The sequence below is a fragment of the Monomorium pharaonis genome, unplaced genomic scaffold (genome assembly GCF_013373865.1).
Source record: "Monomorium pharaonis isolate MP-MQ-018 unplaced genomic scaffold, ASM1337386v2 scaffold_585, whole genome shotgun sequence".
Lineage (NCBI taxonomy): Eukaryota > Metazoa > Arthropoda > Insecta > Hymenoptera > Formicidae > Monomorium > Monomorium pharaonis.
Window position 1 is genome coordinate 7,584 of NW_023415896.1, and position 17,417 is coordinate 25,000.

Genomic DNA, 17,417 nt, shown 5'->3' on the forward strand with positions numbered 1-17,417 from the left:
CGCGCGCAGGTACCCCGGGCGTTCGGAGACCCATCACATTTTTTTTCCACACGTTGTCGACGCTGTCCCGAGACACGGTGGTGGTCACCAGCGGCATTGACTCTTTAACGATGGCTCCCTACATGACCGGCATTTTTTCTAACGCTGTTTCTAAATTTTGTAAAAAAATAAATCCCGTCGACTATAAAACTTTAAACGTAAATAGCAAGCTGAATAGAAAATAAAGGAAGAACGTGTTATTCAACCTGCTGCCTATAAATTCATTATATACATAATATTATATCGCCTATCTACAAGAAAAGTAAGATCAACATAAAATTTCGCGAATTTTGTTTTATAGATGAATTGTATTATAAATATACTGGTCTTTGCGATAAAAATAAGTTAAAAATAAATTGAAATAAATAAACAAATTGAAGTTAAATAAAGAAAAGGAAACAATGACACAAATCAAAAAGGGTAAATTTTAAAATCTGATACCTGGTAATAGAATTTATATCTATATTACATTATTACTTAGAGAACTTGAAATTTTATAATTTTAACTCATGTTTAATATTTATTAACGTGAATAATTAAGTTAAAAATATGCAATTTTTTATTCTTTTAAATATTTCACATTTTTTATTTGTCACAGACAATACAATAAAATATTTCTACTGTCTTCATTATTATTCAATTTTTATCGAGAATTTTATCATATAATATCAATAATTTATCATATGATAAAATATATAATATGATAAATTATTGATAAAGATTTTGATAAAAATCAAATAAAAATTTTATCTATATGACATAACAAAAATTAAACAATGTATTCAACGTGTTCAAAATTTAAAATCGATTAGGTTGAGCTCTTTCTCGTAGAAATATTTTGTAAACACATTTTGCCCTTCAGTTGGTGTTTAGAAAATTTTGAATACAATAATGGAGCATCAAATCGAATCGAAATGGAAACTTTAAAATTACTTTATAATATACGCTGTAAGCAAATCTCAAATCTCAAATTATTTTAATCACTATGATTACGTTAATATTTCAAATTCTAATTTAGCAACGTAAAAAAGTTCACGTAACATTCTTTACAATACAAGTACAAAATCATATGGTACGGAGTAAAGTTCTCACATTAAGAAAATCAAATAATCGAAAAAGATTAAATAAAATAATAATATTAGTAGGTAAAACAGACTCGATCGAATCAATAGAATTGAGATTCTCATTTTGTTTTCCTTGCAGCTAACATTTTTAGAATCTCTTGTTTACGAGAATTCACACGAAAAATTAAAAACCAGTATAAAACATTTAATCTATGCAACACATCTGTTTCGGGCTCGCCGCTGTTATTTATTCAGAGCATTTGTTCCTTTCTCTCTTTCTAGGGACGGAATTCATAGACCGATCTTATTCAAGATCCGCCTTAAGTATCATCCTGAGACGTCAATACTGTTATTTCATTGGTTAAATAAGTCTCAAGTCTGCTCGTGGCTATACTTAAGACGATTCTTGAACCTAAGATCGGTCTATGAATTCCTAGGAGACGCGGCTGTTCTCCCGGTGCTCTCTCGCATATCGTCGCGGACGCGCGCGAGGAAACGCGGTCACGTCGTCGGACCGGCCGTTGGGCGCCCGTCGTAACGCTCGCGCGACGCCCCTGGCTCCGTTCTCCTTCGCGCCCCACCACGGTCGTTCGTCCAATGCGCAGAAGGCGAAAATGCGCGTTCTGCGCCGCGTCTCGGGACGCCGCGGCCGGGGCGGGGGAAGGACGAGCTTCGTTTCCGTGCGGCATCGGCGTCGGCCTCTCGCAGAAACTGATCGATCGTAAGCGGGTACCGCGCGGCACGGCCATTGTGCAAAAAGGACCCATGACGCTCGGATAGTGCACGCTGAGGAGCGGACGCGTAGTTTTTCCCTCCCGAGTTTCGTCCTCTTGTGATATTTAGACTGTGCCAATACAATAGGTGAGTAAAGGAAATACGTCTTGCTTTCCCGTCCGCCGTCGGTTTTTCCACGGTTTCCCAGCGGCGACGCTCCCGTGCCTCTCCTCTCGCGCTCTACTCGCTCGCGCGCGGCGGTGGAAAGTTCTCGCGGAAAACCAGGTCGCGCTCCGCCATGTCGCGTCGCCGCGTTCTCACGCCCGCCGTCTTGCGATCGGGAAGAATCGCGCGTTTTTCATTCCCCGCCCGCGAAATCGTTCGGTTTCTCGACGGGTTTCGACCATCCGCCTCGGTCGGTGAGAGAGACAGTTTTCCTCGACGCTTTTTCGGGACTTTTCGCCATTTTGTGTTCTCGCTCGAGAAACGGTCCGAAGTCGGCCATTACGCGCGATCGTGCAGGTCGCTTTCCGTTGGCGGACGTCGATCGGACGACGAGGTCCTCGCGACATGATTTCTCTCTTTCTCTCTCTTTGCGTCTCGTTCGGAGACGACGTATCCGGGACGCGTGACGCACGTGGGGATCGCCGGGGCGGCCGTTCGCGAGATACGCTGTTAAGGTTATTGCACCTTAAACGGGTTACGGTCTGGGGAGAAAAAAATGCGAGCAGCACCTCTCGAGCGGCGTCGTAAATTCGCGATTCCGGAAGCCTTCCCGAAATTCGAGACGTGCGCGTTCATTCGTCTCGCATCGTCGCAATTCGTAAACACTGATCGGCCAATCGAACGACTTGTCGATGTGAAAGCAAGCGAATGCGCAACGTCGCCTCGCTCTCTTTACGACGTAGCGATTGTTTGCAAATTTCCTCCGCGGCGTCCCGCGTTAACCGAGCAACGGTCAACGTCGCCGAGGAGAGGGGAGGGGAGGAGGGGTTAATCGCTTTTTTTTTATTACGTAATCCTCGGGATCCTCATTATCATTCGTCGTTCCGTTTATCGCCTGATATTATTAATACAATAGCCGATCCCGCCGTTCGTATCTACGAGGTGGCGTTTTGACGACCGCTAAATATAGATTGTACGGAGGAGCGAGGTCGCGCTACGAGAAGCTCGGGAAAGCGTCGTCGGCCATGACTGCGTTGTAGCGATGCCGGGGAATGAGAAAAGCGCCGAGACGTCCGCCATGACGTGTTTCACCCGACGCTAAAATTTCCAGACGCCATGCGCAATTACCTCGCGACCGAGAGAGAACCCCGTTCGGCCGGTGATTTTTTTCTCGTTTGCCGGTTGAATTTTAGCGAGACCCCCGGTGATGGTCGAGAGTTTCCTTGCCGATACGTGAAATCTGTGTAAATTGCATGCTTCTATCTTTTTTTACAATTATAACTTTAATAAAAGATGGGGGGGAGGGGGGAATTAATGGATATTGATTGAGAAATGGGCTGAAGTCGTCCGATTTAATGCTTCTCGCGTGCTCTCGATTTGTTTGCTTCAATTATTTGCAATAAGCGCCGAGTCGAATTGGAATCGTCCTTGCGAGATTACGTAAAGGAACGTTAACGACGAAACTCTGAAACAAAAGGACACGATCCTCGTGTTCGGATAACACTAAACGGTTCCTGCCTGCTTTATTACCGCAATTAAACGGCCTTTATTGGCATTCCAGTCAACCGCTCAGAATTTATACGACTGGATTTCCGTTCTGGCTTTATTTATCTTTTGGATTAAATATGCACGGTAAAATAAACAACGACGTAAAATAAAGAATTGCTATGTAACGGAGAACGTGTCAAGCTGTGCGGTAATAACAGGCGATGAATAATAAACGACAAAACGTGTGTCGCTCGTCTCGGTCGAGATGCCGCGAAATGATGCATCTACATTTTTTTTTTCAGGCATGACATTTTGTAGTTTTTTAGTTATATTTTTAGTTTTTTTTTTAATACTTTGATTTTTATTGTACAAACATGGGTATTTCGTAACCGATCGATTTCTGTCTATGGAAGTTTTTAGTTTTTAAAATAAAGTACAGATATTTATTGCAGAAATTCTAAAGTTGGTTATTAATTTTTAAAATATTTTTTAAATGAAATTGTGATCGGAATCGAGATACTCATATTTGTATCGATAAGATAGTTTTTGTATATTGTGTTGTTAAACATACATAGATAACATGCCGTTACTCATATTTATAGAAAAGTAAACACATAAAGAAATATAAGTACAAGAGTGTTAAAACTAAAAATATATTTATCTTGAAGTCTTTTAAAAAATATTGTCTTTAGGAAATAATCTTCCACAAATTAATCTGAGTCGAGGTAAAATCAGAAAGCCTCTTACATTGGTCACGTAATTGACTTTTTATAAAGAGGCTTTTTATCGATTCGTTGTTTTTTTAAATTATAATTACTAATTATTCTATTGAAGAGTTTTTGTAGAACCAGTAACGTCAATCTAACTTCAGACTGTGTTACTAGAAAGAATTTTTTATTGATACTGTGATATTCTCTTTCTCTCTCGCAAATACACGACGATTGATTAGTAGCCTTCTGCTTTTCGTAGCGGAATAAAATTTCGTAGCGAAAAATAATAGATACGTAAACGTGATTGGAGATCTTATTTTATTGCAATTTGTCAAATATACATAAAGTTAAACATGTAAACGCAGATAAAATTTGGAAATAAAAAATAAAAATCTAGCGTTACGTGACATCTGTACGTACATCAATAGTGAATTTTAAAAAATTGCTTCGAATTTCTGTAAATTGCGACATTTATGATTGAGATAAAATTGAGGGGGGAGGGAGAGGACTTTTTGTATCGCGATGAAATACGGAATTGGAAATCAATACGTGTCGACGATGTTGAGATAGGTCCGAAATTCTCTTCGACTATTTTCGAGATATATCCGCGACCCGGGTACAACGGGAGAGAGAGAGAGATAGAGAGAGATAATTCGTCCTGAGGATTCTCGCAGAGAACGCGAATTCCATCGCGATTGTCGGGCGCCGCCGCTTTCTCGCGGGGAGCCGTTGAAAAATGAAGCCGCGCGCGACCATCTTGACGCGGCCGATCGCAATTCGGCCTCGGCGGCGTCGGTGCTATTCTCAATCACGTCGCAGTAGCGAATTTCCGTGCGCCGCGCATGCGCGCGCCGTTTTCCTGTTTTTCTTTCCTCCTTGCTCCGGGACGCGTCCCGCTCACTCGGGACGCCGCCGCGCGCTCTCGGCTCGTGATACGCCTGCGCCCCCCGGCGGCGGTGTACGACGGCCGCGGCCGAGAGGCGTTGAGCTGCGCCATTGTTGAAGAGGGCAGCGCACGAGGCGGACGCCGGGGGCCTGGACGCTCTAACGCTGTTTTATTCACCGACTCCATTACTGTGATATTAGATTGTTTTATATCTCCGTTATTAGGTGAGTGAGCGATCGTGCACGAAACGTGTATACGCGTCCGCGAACGACGTGGGAGGGAAGGGATCGAAACGCGACGAGAAAACGCGATCGGGCGAGACATGGCGCGGCGGCGGGCGGGTCCGTGTTGAGAGAGATGGCGAGTGCTTCTTCGAGCCCGCGAGGCGCGTATCTCGCGATCCCGCGCGACCTCGTTGCCGTTCGTTCGCAAGTGCGCAGAGTGCTATTTTCCCGGGTTCGTCTAGTGGCGTAGCGTTTGTGATTTCAACTTGCCATTGTCCAGACGCGACGCACACACTCGAGCGCGCGGGGGCGGAGGTGGCCGGAAGGGGGAAGGGGGGGGAGAGGGAGTCAGAGCGGGTTTGCGCCGTCCGTCCGTCGATCGATCGCCCGTGTGGTTTTCCGCCGCCGAGCTTTCCACCCGTCGCCATTTTGTCCCGGGCCCGACCTCGCCGACCGCCATGTTGCGTTCCACGTCTCCGCTCTCCGACGATTTCCAGCGCGGCGACGAAAGGGGGGGGGGGGAGGTGGGCACGACTCGCGTCGCCGCAAAACGGTTCCTCTCCTCGTTCCGCTTCCCCTCCTCACCACGAATTTTTTCTCACGTCTCTGCGTATCTCGACTTGCGCTTCGCGAGCGCGCGCGCGCGCGCGCGGTAGGCGATCGGGAAAAATAATCTATCAACAATTTGTTTTTGCCCTGCTTGATACGTGAACTCGCGCGCACGCACACGCCCGCCTGACGTAACGCGCGCTCTCTCGCTCTCTCTCGCGCGCGCGCGAGATAACAATATAAATAGATTACGCAATCGTACGTGTTCGCGCAGGTAGGGGAACGGCTCTTTTCTTTTTATCTTTATTCTTTTTTTAATACTCGTGTCTCGCGCAGCATCGCGACTGCGTCGTCCGGTAACCCTCACCATCACCTCTCTCCCCTCCTGTTCTAACGGTCTCTACCTACGTCGCGAGCGGCGTGATCGATTTTCTGTATTTATTGCGCGTCGCTAATGTAAATCGCGCCGTGACGGTTGGACCCGGTTTTGCTCTCCCGGCGGCGATGATGACGCGACGTAAATTGCCTGTGGGAACGACGTCACGATGAAAATACGCGAATCGATAACGGATCGTCACTCGTAGACAATTGGCGAGCTCCTTGGAATCTTGGCAGCTATCGCGTTTCGATAGTATTTTTTTCTTTTTTCCTCGATATATTCCGTCTCTGATCGAACTGATATTAGCTGCGTGCAACATTTCTTTATCGATCTTCCGTTCCTGTCAATTTTAGCGTAGCATAGAGAAAAAGAAAATCGGTTTTGCGCGAGAAAGGGAGGATTCGGGTGATCTCGGAGAGAGGAAAATCCGGACGGTAGCTGTGGCACCCGCAGCAGCCGCCCCTGAGTCCCAGGGGCCTCCGCGGTTGTTGCGCAAGCGGTGCGCGCAGCCCGGACGTCGCGGTTGCGCGTGCGCGGTGCTTGCGCGTCCTCCTGCATCATCCCCACCAGGCAACCCATTACCGTTACCAGACACGCACAAAGGAAAAGGCCAGAAGAGCGATCCGGCCGCGACGCATCGCTCGCCACGGCCATTTTGGAAGCTTCGGCGCTTCGCTGCGGAGCTTTCGCCTCCGTCGTTCTCCCGCGAGGGCCGCGTGCGAACAGGGAGAAAAAAAAGGAGGGACGCCGCTGGGACTGTAGTCGGTTCGGTACGAAAGTCGTGAGAGACGTACTTTCGCGGGTACGTCGTTCGGCCCGATGTGCGCGATAATAATCGGTCGCGGGAGGACGAGATAGCGTCGGGTCAGTCGATCGATAGCACGGTAAGGAGAGACCGGCGGGAGATAGAGAAAGATAGAGGACGGCGGCGTCTCTGTGTCGGCAGGTTCCGCACTCGTACGTTCATCCGGTTTTCTCGTCCGTTTTCGTCATCGGCGAGCTCTCGAGCGCGTATAGTTAACCACGCCTGTCTTCTTTTGCCTGTGCAGAAACGAGGAAACGAACGCCAGAACTACCATGGAGGACGACCAGCAGTTCTGTCTCAGGTGGAACAACCACCAAAGTACGCTCATACAAAACTTCGACACACTCCTCGAAAGCGGGACGCTGGTCGACTGCACCCTGGCGGCGGAGGGGAAGACTCTCAAGGCCCATAAAGTAGTCCTCTCCGCGTGCAGCCCATACTTTGAGGTAAGCAAAATGTTTTATTTCTCGTTACTTAATCCTACAGACTATCTCCCGACTTATTGTTCAGAGGTACTTTGAAGTAACTTTTTTTTTTAAACACCAGCTAAGAATCGTTATCCTGTTTCCAGTATAATTTTTCCGAACTCAAATGTAATGTGGCAAAAATCTGTTATTTTTATAATAATCGTAGAATATTACTTATATTTAAAAGATTTGACTTGGTTGCGATAGTTCAAACAAACAGTAATGTTGCAGAGTTGATAATCGCGTTTTATTATTTATCAAATATAAATTAATGAAAATACGAGTTAAAATTAAAAGAATTTTGATCTAGGACCATAATTATAAATGTAACAAGTTATAATTGCGGCGAAGTTTTTCCCCCTTGCTTCTTTGTCCAGTTGGCTCAGTCGGGTTAGATCAATACGAAACGCATTGGGAGGGAGTGAGATAGATTGTTGAGAAGTAAGGGGGAATAGGAGGGAGGGGGGATCTCAAGTTGAAACAAGATGGCCGTGCTTGTTGAACGTTGCCTGGGCAGGAGAGTGTAGGAGGTGCGGTGGGGGAGAGTGGGGAGCAAAAGCCTGAAGCCCCCTCCAAGGTCCTCTTGATCAATACAAGGAAAGCAAGATGGCTGATTTCCAGGGCACTTGCCCTGGGATTTTACACCCTAATATGGGTGGGGATGCAGAGCGGCTGTTGCAGTAATTGAATGCTGCTCTATGAAAATTAATAATATGCTTGAATTGTATATGCGTGTGCGTCTTAGTTCGTCCCAGATGTGGCACTTTGCATTCTTAGCTACGGTATAGAATATTGAGAGAAAGATTCATATCATTGAATAAATACTTTTGCATATAACTCGTTCATGAATAAAATTTAAACTGTTGCATTTATATAGTTGTTTTAGCACATTTGTGTATTATTATAATGCGTATAAAGTAAATGTTACAAATGCATTGGAGTAACACAAATAAAGATGTTTAATTTAGAAAAAGGGGGAAATAAATTATTACATATGTACGTACAGCTATTATTGTGACTGCTTGTTTGAAAAGACGGTGTTTTCAATTTACAGTGCCTCCTCAGCGAACACTATGACAAGCATCCAGTCTTCATACTCAAAGATGTTAAATTCAAAGAACTTAAGGCAATGATGGACTATATGTACAGAGGGGAAGTAAACATTTCCCAAGACCAATTGGCAGCACTCCTCAAAGCCGCCGAGTCTCTGCAAATTAAGGGCCTTTCGGAAAGTAAAACCGCTGGTAGTAGTAAGACAGAGTCCAGGCCACAGAAAACAGTTTCACAACCTACAGCACCGTCGTTAGACATTCCACACGCGTCTTCCGGTCTGACGATAGAAAAGAACAAAGTTCCTAGGCAGAGTTTGGCGCAAAGTTCCGTGGGGGATATACCAGAGGATAGCGCTAGTCCTCAGGTATCGAAGGGTCTCTCCTCGAGGTAAGTTGAGAAAGAACGATCCTATTACGTTTTAACTTGAGCGTGGTCCATTTATCAGAAACATGCTAACTAATAATTATTTTGCTCCTACAGGGAAGGTTCACAAAGTCCAACATCCAGAAAAAGAAAAAGGCCTCGAAGAAGAAGTTTAACTGAAGATCCAATAGAAAACCAGGATGCATCGAATTCCAGTGATATGCCTCAGCAAATGGGTGTACCGGCGCTTGGTATCGCGCCAGTGGCAGACGAAAAAGTACACGCAGATCCAACAGACTCTCTCGGCAGGTCAGCTTTAATGACGCAGTTGACGAAACCCGCCGACGAGATGTTACAGGTAAAATGCGTTCGACGAATGCTTTAATTTTTCTTGCATTTGCCAACGTATAAGTAGAGGCATGTCGCCAAAATGCGCTGTTTCCTTCGCTTCGTTGGTAAAGAAAGATCGTTCTTTATCCTACTGCCTTGGTTCTATCTTTTCATTACCCTAGCAGTCTGGAAACGGTTCGAGACAAATTTCTGTCCTGCAAATTACTCCCTTTTTTTGTAAGTGATATTTCTAACATGTTTTAATATATTACAGCTGCCACTAGAAAAACCCGAGCCAAACGATAATCTCATCGAGCCAAAGTCTGAATACCTAGAGGACCCTGAAGAGGGCGTCGAAGACCTGACGCTGGATGAAGATATGAACGATCTTAATGACATGGAACAGGACAACAATCGGGCTGGCCCGTCCCATGACCCCGCCCAACACCCCGGTAAGTTGCAATCATTATTTATTATGATTTTTTTTGTTTTATCGTAGCGAAACGCAGGGTTTATTTCTCAGTTAGAGGCAATGCGAATTCTATAATATTGCATTTGAACTTGCGCATCGCTGAGCAGCGTTCCGCATGTAAGAATATGCAGAGTATGCATAGAACGAAAAAATTGCATTTTGCAAATAAAATTCCATGCTCTGGAAAGAGTCGACGACAGCAGCGAATCTTCGATCCAAAAAGTTTATTTGGATCGAAGCGGAGCTTGACGTCTTGCACGATTGGACAGTGATTCTTGAACGGGAGTCGTGGTATTGCCGGGTCGCGATAATCGGTTGTTTCCTTCCACTTGATCGTAAATAGGAACGGCTCGTTTATTGAACGAATTGATAGTTTTGGTGTCGCGAAGTCGTTTCGTTGTTTTGTTTATTATCTGTTAAAACACGGGACGTGTAACAAATTGGCCGACACTAGCTTGGGTTTCCTCGTTGCAGGTGGGGGGGCGGGAGCGCGGTCTCGGTCGAGAGGGAATTTGGGTAGTGGTGACGGTAATGGTGGTGGTGGCGGTGGTGCCCCATGGGCCTCCCATTTCCTCGAATGTAAAAAAGTGCCAAACATGAGGCGGCCGCGCCCGGACGTTGACGTAGGCGCGTTGCTTAAATCACTGGCGAACAAGCAGGGCAGAAAGTATAGCTTAGACTCGGTTAAAATGTCCCTGGAAGCGATATTGCAACAGGGGGTTAGCACCACTCAGGCGTCCGAGATGTACGGCATTAATCGCTCAACGCTGCAGTTCTATTTGAAAAAATTGAACGTCGTCAGGAGGAGATGGAGACAGCAACCTTCTAGTACCCCGATCCAGCCTAGACAGACTTAGTGTACTCGTGTGGAAACACGCGAATATATGTAGTGTTCCATGCACCGCTCTTTTAATCGTTGAGCTCGATCAACGACGGTCGTTAATATTAACAATTACTATATATATATATATATATATACATGGAGTTATGTTTGGAATAGAGCCTGATTTGAGTTACTGTTCTTAGATCATTCACCTAGAGATTGAACTACGGTTCTTGTAACATACACATTGCCAAAGAAATATGTTTTTGTTTGTACTTCGACGTTACATTTACCTGGGAATCGAAACTCCAACAAGAATCACTTCCGAACTAGTCGTTTAATGATAATTTAATGATATACACGTTCGAATTCGAAGCATGACGAGTTGATGTACAAAGTACTTAAACTTGAAAAAATAGTCTGAATCTATCAGTATTATTTGTCTATTTCTTAAGTGTTACACGTGTAGACTATTTAAGGCTAAATTGTTTAAAACTTGTGTGAAACTGTTCCGTATGTATGTATGTGCGAATGTGTGCGTGCATGGCGATCTGCGGGGCGGATGTGTTATGGTAATTCCACGTAACTTGCCAAATATTACTTGCTGTAACGAGCCATGAATATAGAGAGATGATTAGAGACATATGTTGTATAATATAAATGTATTTTAAGCACGCCCACTGTATAAGGGAACGTACCGTGCGATTTTCCGATCGTGAAGCCTTGTGTTTCGCTCGTAATTTCTTGATCGGTCTTACATATGTGCCCCCAATATTTTTGTTCCCCCTTTTAAAGAGTTTATGAATAAAGTAATCCTTTTTATTCCTATGAATAACGTTTTTATTGTCATTTTATTATTCGGAATTTTTAAATAAAGATTTCGAATATCTCACAAGTAATCTTAATATTGGTTTCAGTTTAATTGTAACTTGTGAGATATATCAGAGCAACTTTTTCGGTTTCGTAGAATATCTGCTTCTAGCTTATTTATATAAAATTCGAATTTGTGACACACAACATCGCATCGTGCAAACGAGTGAATGTTAACATCACATTGAGACTTATCGGACGATCGGTTTATTTTAGCAGGTCTTGGCTCATGGCATGTTACTGGTGACCGAAGTAATGCGGGGGGTGTTGTGGGCTCTGTAGTAGCAGGAGCTCCCGGGACGACAGATGAGGTTTTTCTACAAGCTCAGGAGGCCGCACAGGCTCATCGCGACTCGCAAGGTAGGCTCATCCTCATCATTTTCCATCTGTCTCCGGCCCCCGTAACAATAGGCACGCGTAATTGGCCCATTTCGCTACGTAGTTTCTTACTCAAACACAACGCGGAAGTCGGTTTTTTCCACGAGTATTAAAATGTAAATTTTAAACAGATATTGTGACAATGTAATAGAAAGACGCGTACTTGCGTTTGAATGAGCTCTCGTGAATGTGGAAAATTTCGAAATAGAAACGATGATATGCATCTTCTTCTCCCGGTGTGATGGACAATGGCTCATTCACAAGTGAGTACGTTGATAAAAGTTTCAGTGACGTATACACGCGCGCGCGTAATTATATGTGCCTATTGCGCAGGCGGGGCGGAGCTTTCTTTTTTCTTTCGTTGTTGATAACGTGGTTCAACCTAGATTCCGGTGCGTTCAAGTGTAGCACGGTCTCTGAAAGAGCTTTTTATTTTCTATCAGAGCATGTAGAGCTTTTCCGTTAAATTTTTAAGTTTTTTTGTGTATCTCTTTTTATCTTTTCTTCCTTAGCGTAGCGTCGCGACACGCGAGACTTGACGTAAGACGAGCCGCACACGCGCGCGCAACCACCTTTTTCATCGCGCCAACCGCGTCAATCGGTTTCCTATAATCGGCTTCACGATACTTTTTGTTCTGTCATCGTTGTCGTCGTCGTCTCGTCTTCGTTAGCCTCGCAATGCGCGACGCTGCGGCCTCTCTCCTCCGAAAGGAGTACGACAGCGCGAGGAGTACAGCCCGCAACCAACCCAGGGATAACACGAGATCCCAGTATCTCGTGTCAATTTCGCGCGTAAAAAAAACACGAAAGACGATTATAGCTAGGTATATTATCCTCGACGAGGGATTACACGCGAATTGACATAACAGTAATCAGTAAGTTACGGTAATAATTAATTCCCTCTTTGATCGCGATTTTCTATTATTTTTATATAGACGTAACCAAGATAGATGGTGACATAAGAACTGAAAGCGTCTATGTAGCGTCTGTTGTATTATCTCTTAATAAAACGGAAAGTACGGATTATCGATTATTTTTTAAACTTGTCGATTCTTTGTTAGAGACAACCGGATGTTTTATTAGTCAAATATCAGGTATATAACTTGTTGATAGTTACAGTTAGCAGCATACGTAATCGATAGCTCGAGATACATGTGGGTGTAGATCATCAGGTAGAATTGAGGTAGGATACGTCTCTCTCGATAGTCTCTCTATCTTCGAAAACCGGTTCTTTTCGTTCACGTTCGTGAGTTTCTACGAAACCGTTTTATGATCGCGTGACAAATCTAACGATAGGAATTCCGATTATCTTATGTAAAACGGTAGCATATGTGCAATGTATGACTTGTTTTTTATGCAAAGGCACGCACGAAACGTAAATCTGTTTTGTAGTTGGATTCCGTTTCCACGGTAGTGGAAGTCATGGCTCAGCGATTAAATAGCGAAGAAAATTTCGGAACGTATCCGGTAGCGTTATTTCCCTGTTGCTATGGGAAATTGAATATGAAGCAACGTGAGAGCTTCTCGGTGGGCAGGAATATATAACGGGACTTGTGCGCGATCGAGGTAGCGTGAGCCAGCAGTCTCGTGTCTCGCCTTGGCTCCGATTTGCGTTACGTGCCTTTCAAGAAATTCGACACTACTGCGTATATGTATATATTATAGGGTGACGCGTTGTGATCACCTTCGAAAACGATCGTTTTACGCTGATTCTCAGCTCGATGTAGCCGTTTAACGCAACCTATGCAGTTACTTTACTCTTGGAGTGACGTCATCGCACAAGTTTCTAAGTGACGCCCGCCGCGTGCGTCGTCGCATTTTTTCCTCAATATATTTAGCGATTACACGCTGTTGTGTGCGTACGGGATTTTCGATAACCTGCGGTGAGCACACATCGACAAGCTACTTTCAGCAAGATCGATGCTAAAGCTCTTCAGATTACGTAAATCTCTGCCTCGTTTCCGATTGAATTTAATCTAATCTTTTTGCTTATTTTTTTTCTCTTTCAATTTTTTGACGATAATTAGGTCCGTTAGATAATCCATATTTTTATATTACATTCAATTTCTCCCAGATCGAATCCAGGACGAATTTCGGGTATTCGAAAACTCGCGTTGATCTTTTTCGATTAAGTTTCTTCATCGCAAAACCTCTTGCGATGCAAAACGTTCACGACGGACACGGGAGATGTAGCCAATCGTGTTTGTATAGTATAATAGGCATGTATATTTACTGCCTGGTCGAGACATTCCCACGAACATTCACTGACCTTGAGCCTCATCAAGCTTAGAACGAACGTGCGCGCGTGTGGTAGGGAAGAGATTTCTCTCGAAAAGGATAGAGACAGGAAGCGTGTATAGCGAAGCGAGAGAAACGAAGTTTAGCGCGGTGAGATGTGCGCACGTGTCGCTACAATAACAGCGATATCAATCACTCGTGCAAAGCGACTTTCGAAATTCGCAGTCGTCGGGCTTCGCGGAAAAAATTGCTTTTTGTGATGAACTTGCGTTGAGTAGAAAACTGCAATAAAATCAAGGCCGTGCGATTATATTATTTTTGGAAAAATCCAGATTATTTCTTAATTGTTTAACGAGTTAACGAGAACGCAGTCGCGAAAATATGATATCGTAATGAGAAAATAAATGAAATGATCCGTCGTGGTTTACCGATGACCCAGATTTATCGTGAACAACTCGCGCATTGAACCGTATCAAGGCGATTATATAATATTACGTAACGTCAAAATCGCCAATGAACAGAGACGTCGGTACAGTTTCGTAACGAGACAATTGGAAGTAGCAATAATGTTTTGCCAATATAATTGTAACGAGGCCGATAAATTGTGATAATATGACCTTATTAGGCGTATGTAATGAGCAATACTTTGATAAAACGAATCGGAGCAAAGTTCGGAATAGCTCAGGCGAATTTCTTTCTTTTCGTTCGCTCGCGAAGAAAGTAATAACGAAATTTTCTTTCGGTTCGGCAACGTTAAACGCCGAGACGACGAGCCCAGCTGTGAGCTCGCTTGCATCTGCTAATGTACGACAGCTGCACGCTGAGCAGCAGATGCAGCCGGATGCCGTTCGCCCCAGATGGCTGAGCCGGAAATCGTGTGCATCGTCTGCCCGGCTTGCCGCCGGCATCCTTCGCGGTCGGAGAGCGTTGTTCTAGATTGATGCGATATCTCAAAAATGATGCTCCGTATTGTCGCAACCTATTTTTGCGAATCGGGAAACGGAAATTTAAAACGCGATTTGTTGCAGTAAATAAAATTTGCGCAAGGCATTTCCGTTAGAACTACGGATAATCCGCGAGAGAGACATTGAGAGAGAATGGTGGATATAAGAAGTAGAAATTAATTCTTTAGCACAGATTAGTTTAAGCATGAGGGGAAGATTTTTTCTCAGGCGCGATCGGGGTTTTTTTTCCCCCTTTTTTCGTCATCTTTTAAGGTACACGATCGCCCTAATGAGGTGATCCAACGTGGGAGGCAAGGTAATCTCGGAGAGAGAGGAGCGGCCTCTCTGTCAATGCTAGCGTTGCTCAAAATCTCGAATTCGTACTCGCGATCGCGCGGTTCCTGACGTGATACGACGACGGTGATATTTCTTTCGCGATGTCCTTTACGCGCCAGGTTCCCCGTAGAATCGCGAGGGCTCTTTCTCTCTTTTTTTGCCAGCCTGGCAAATCAAAGGCAGACGGGAATTGTGCGTTCTGCCTCTCCACTTTTCTTCTTACGCATGTCAAATGTGTGTCGCGCGCGGATACACTTTGAAAGAAAGATACATTGGACAGATGCTCGCATTGATAGCGAAGGTCGTTTTTTTTACCGTCAGAGACTTGTTGTTGCCTTGAATCTAGTTCTTCGTACCCGAGTCGTTCGGAGAAGGAAGAGGGACCGATACTTGAAAAAGAAAAAAAAAACACGCCTCAAGCCATCTCGCGATCAGAGATCTTCGCCGGCTTCTTTTTAGACTTCTCATGGATATAACACGCGTCTCCTTCCTTTTTTATTTAATTTTGAAATTTCAATTTTAAAAGCTCTCTTGTACACTTTTGGGTTATCGCTTTTTACATCTTCACGTTTGTTGGTCTTCCTTTTGCGTTTGTCCCGTGACGACGAGTTTTCGCGACCTTAGGACCGGAGTTGCGCCACGTTGTTTGCAGCGCGTAGATATTTTTTTTTTCCTCGTGAATATTTTCTGTCGCGGAAACACGCGAAAGCGTTCCCGGCGACAAGACAAAAAAGGGCAAAGGTAAACGCGCGCGCGCGCACGCCTGTCCGAAGAACGGTTGTCATTCTCTTGTTCTATTCTTTGTGGGCAATCGGCCGCTTCTTCTGGCAACAGTGAGACGATCGCGTTTGCCTCTGCCAATCCGGGACGAGAGTCACCCTCAGATCCCAGATGATTAAAAAAAAAAAAAAAATCAGCCCATTGTAGCCGTGACGTGTTTTTTTTGTTGGTGCGAGAAACCGGTATTATATGATACATGTAACGAGGACGCGTGTGCTAAATCATGCACTAAAGTCGAGTCGGACGAGGAACTTGTCCGAGAATCGCGTGAGAGATACATGATACATCCTGTTGTCCTCGTTGATCGCGGATTGGAATAACCGGGTGCGTCGACATACGGCCAGCCGTGCGCGTGAAATCTCTCGGTAGAAAATTCTATACCAGGTCATCCAGGGGACATCTCGCGTTTTCCTCTTTTCTTCTTTCTCTTTCTCTTTCTCTTTCTCTCTCTCTCTTTCTCTTTCCCTCTATTGTGCACGACGAAGAAACGCGGGGAACTCAATCACCCTCGTATTTTTGCCTGCCTCTTTTCCCTCGTCCATGTACATCTGCCTTGTCTCTCTGCCTCTCTTTCCTTCTCTCTCTTCCTTGAAACGCGCGCTTCTCTCATATACTGGCTGGTCGTAAGTCGCGAAACCGGGCCGGCCGGAAACCGTTTCTTGCTCGATCGATCTCGTCCTTCCTACGAAAAGAGAGATCGGCGAGGTCTATCGGCGTCTTGTGATGTCCCTCTCACGCACCGCGCGTACGTATTTTCGCACATATGCATACATTCGCGTTTGGGTTTTGCGGCTCTCTATAAAAAATAAAAGCGGTCAGAAAACTGAACAAGAAAAGCACGTTCCACATCAAGATCTTGGTCGCGCAAGCGCGCGCGTGCCAGGACTACATGCAGTACGATATAACGATGTGTGAACAATTATATATATATATATATATTATATATTCATATATAATTTTTTTCTTTGTCCATTCCGTGTATGCGTACACTCGATAGTTCTTAACCCATTTGTGCCATATATATATATTTACATATATTTTTTTTTTTGGCGTAATTCGTCTTCTGCATGCCACGCTTCCTTCGGTAGTGTAACTATTACACCTTTAACTTTGCGGAGGTGTGCGAGCGTGACGGTGTTCGGTTGTCCGATGTGTCTCGTAGCGACGTGTGCATGGTGGTGGTAGTCGAAAGGTTTCGTTACACGAATGAAATAATACGCGGGTAGAACGCAGTATCGCAACGCCGTTCGCGCTCGCACACGTTCGATAAATTATCTTTTTTTTTTTTACTAACCCACGTGTACATAACTCGCTTCTTTGTTCGTAACGCATAAAAACAT

At 44.6% G+C, this 17,417-nt stretch overlaps 1 protein-coding gene across 4 annotated transcripts; it reads left to right on the forward strand.

Annotated features, from left to right (window-relative positions):
- Positions 1 to 1,820: 1,820 nt before the first annotated feature.
- LOC105840164 (longitudinals lacking protein) lies at positions 1,821 to 11,761 on the forward strand (the record flags this gene model as incomplete). 4 transcript variants are annotated; one of them, XM_036295034.1, is given in 6 exon segments in its annotated part: positions 1,821 to 1,964; positions 7,268 to 7,469; positions 8,545 to 8,930; positions 9,024 to 9,264; positions 9,511 to 9,688; positions 11,618 to 11,761. In XM_036295034.1, coding segments are annotated over 5 exon segments (1,123 nt in total), but the record flags the coding sequence as incomplete, so codon positions are not given.
- Positions 11,762 to 17,417: the final 5,656 nt, after the last annotated feature.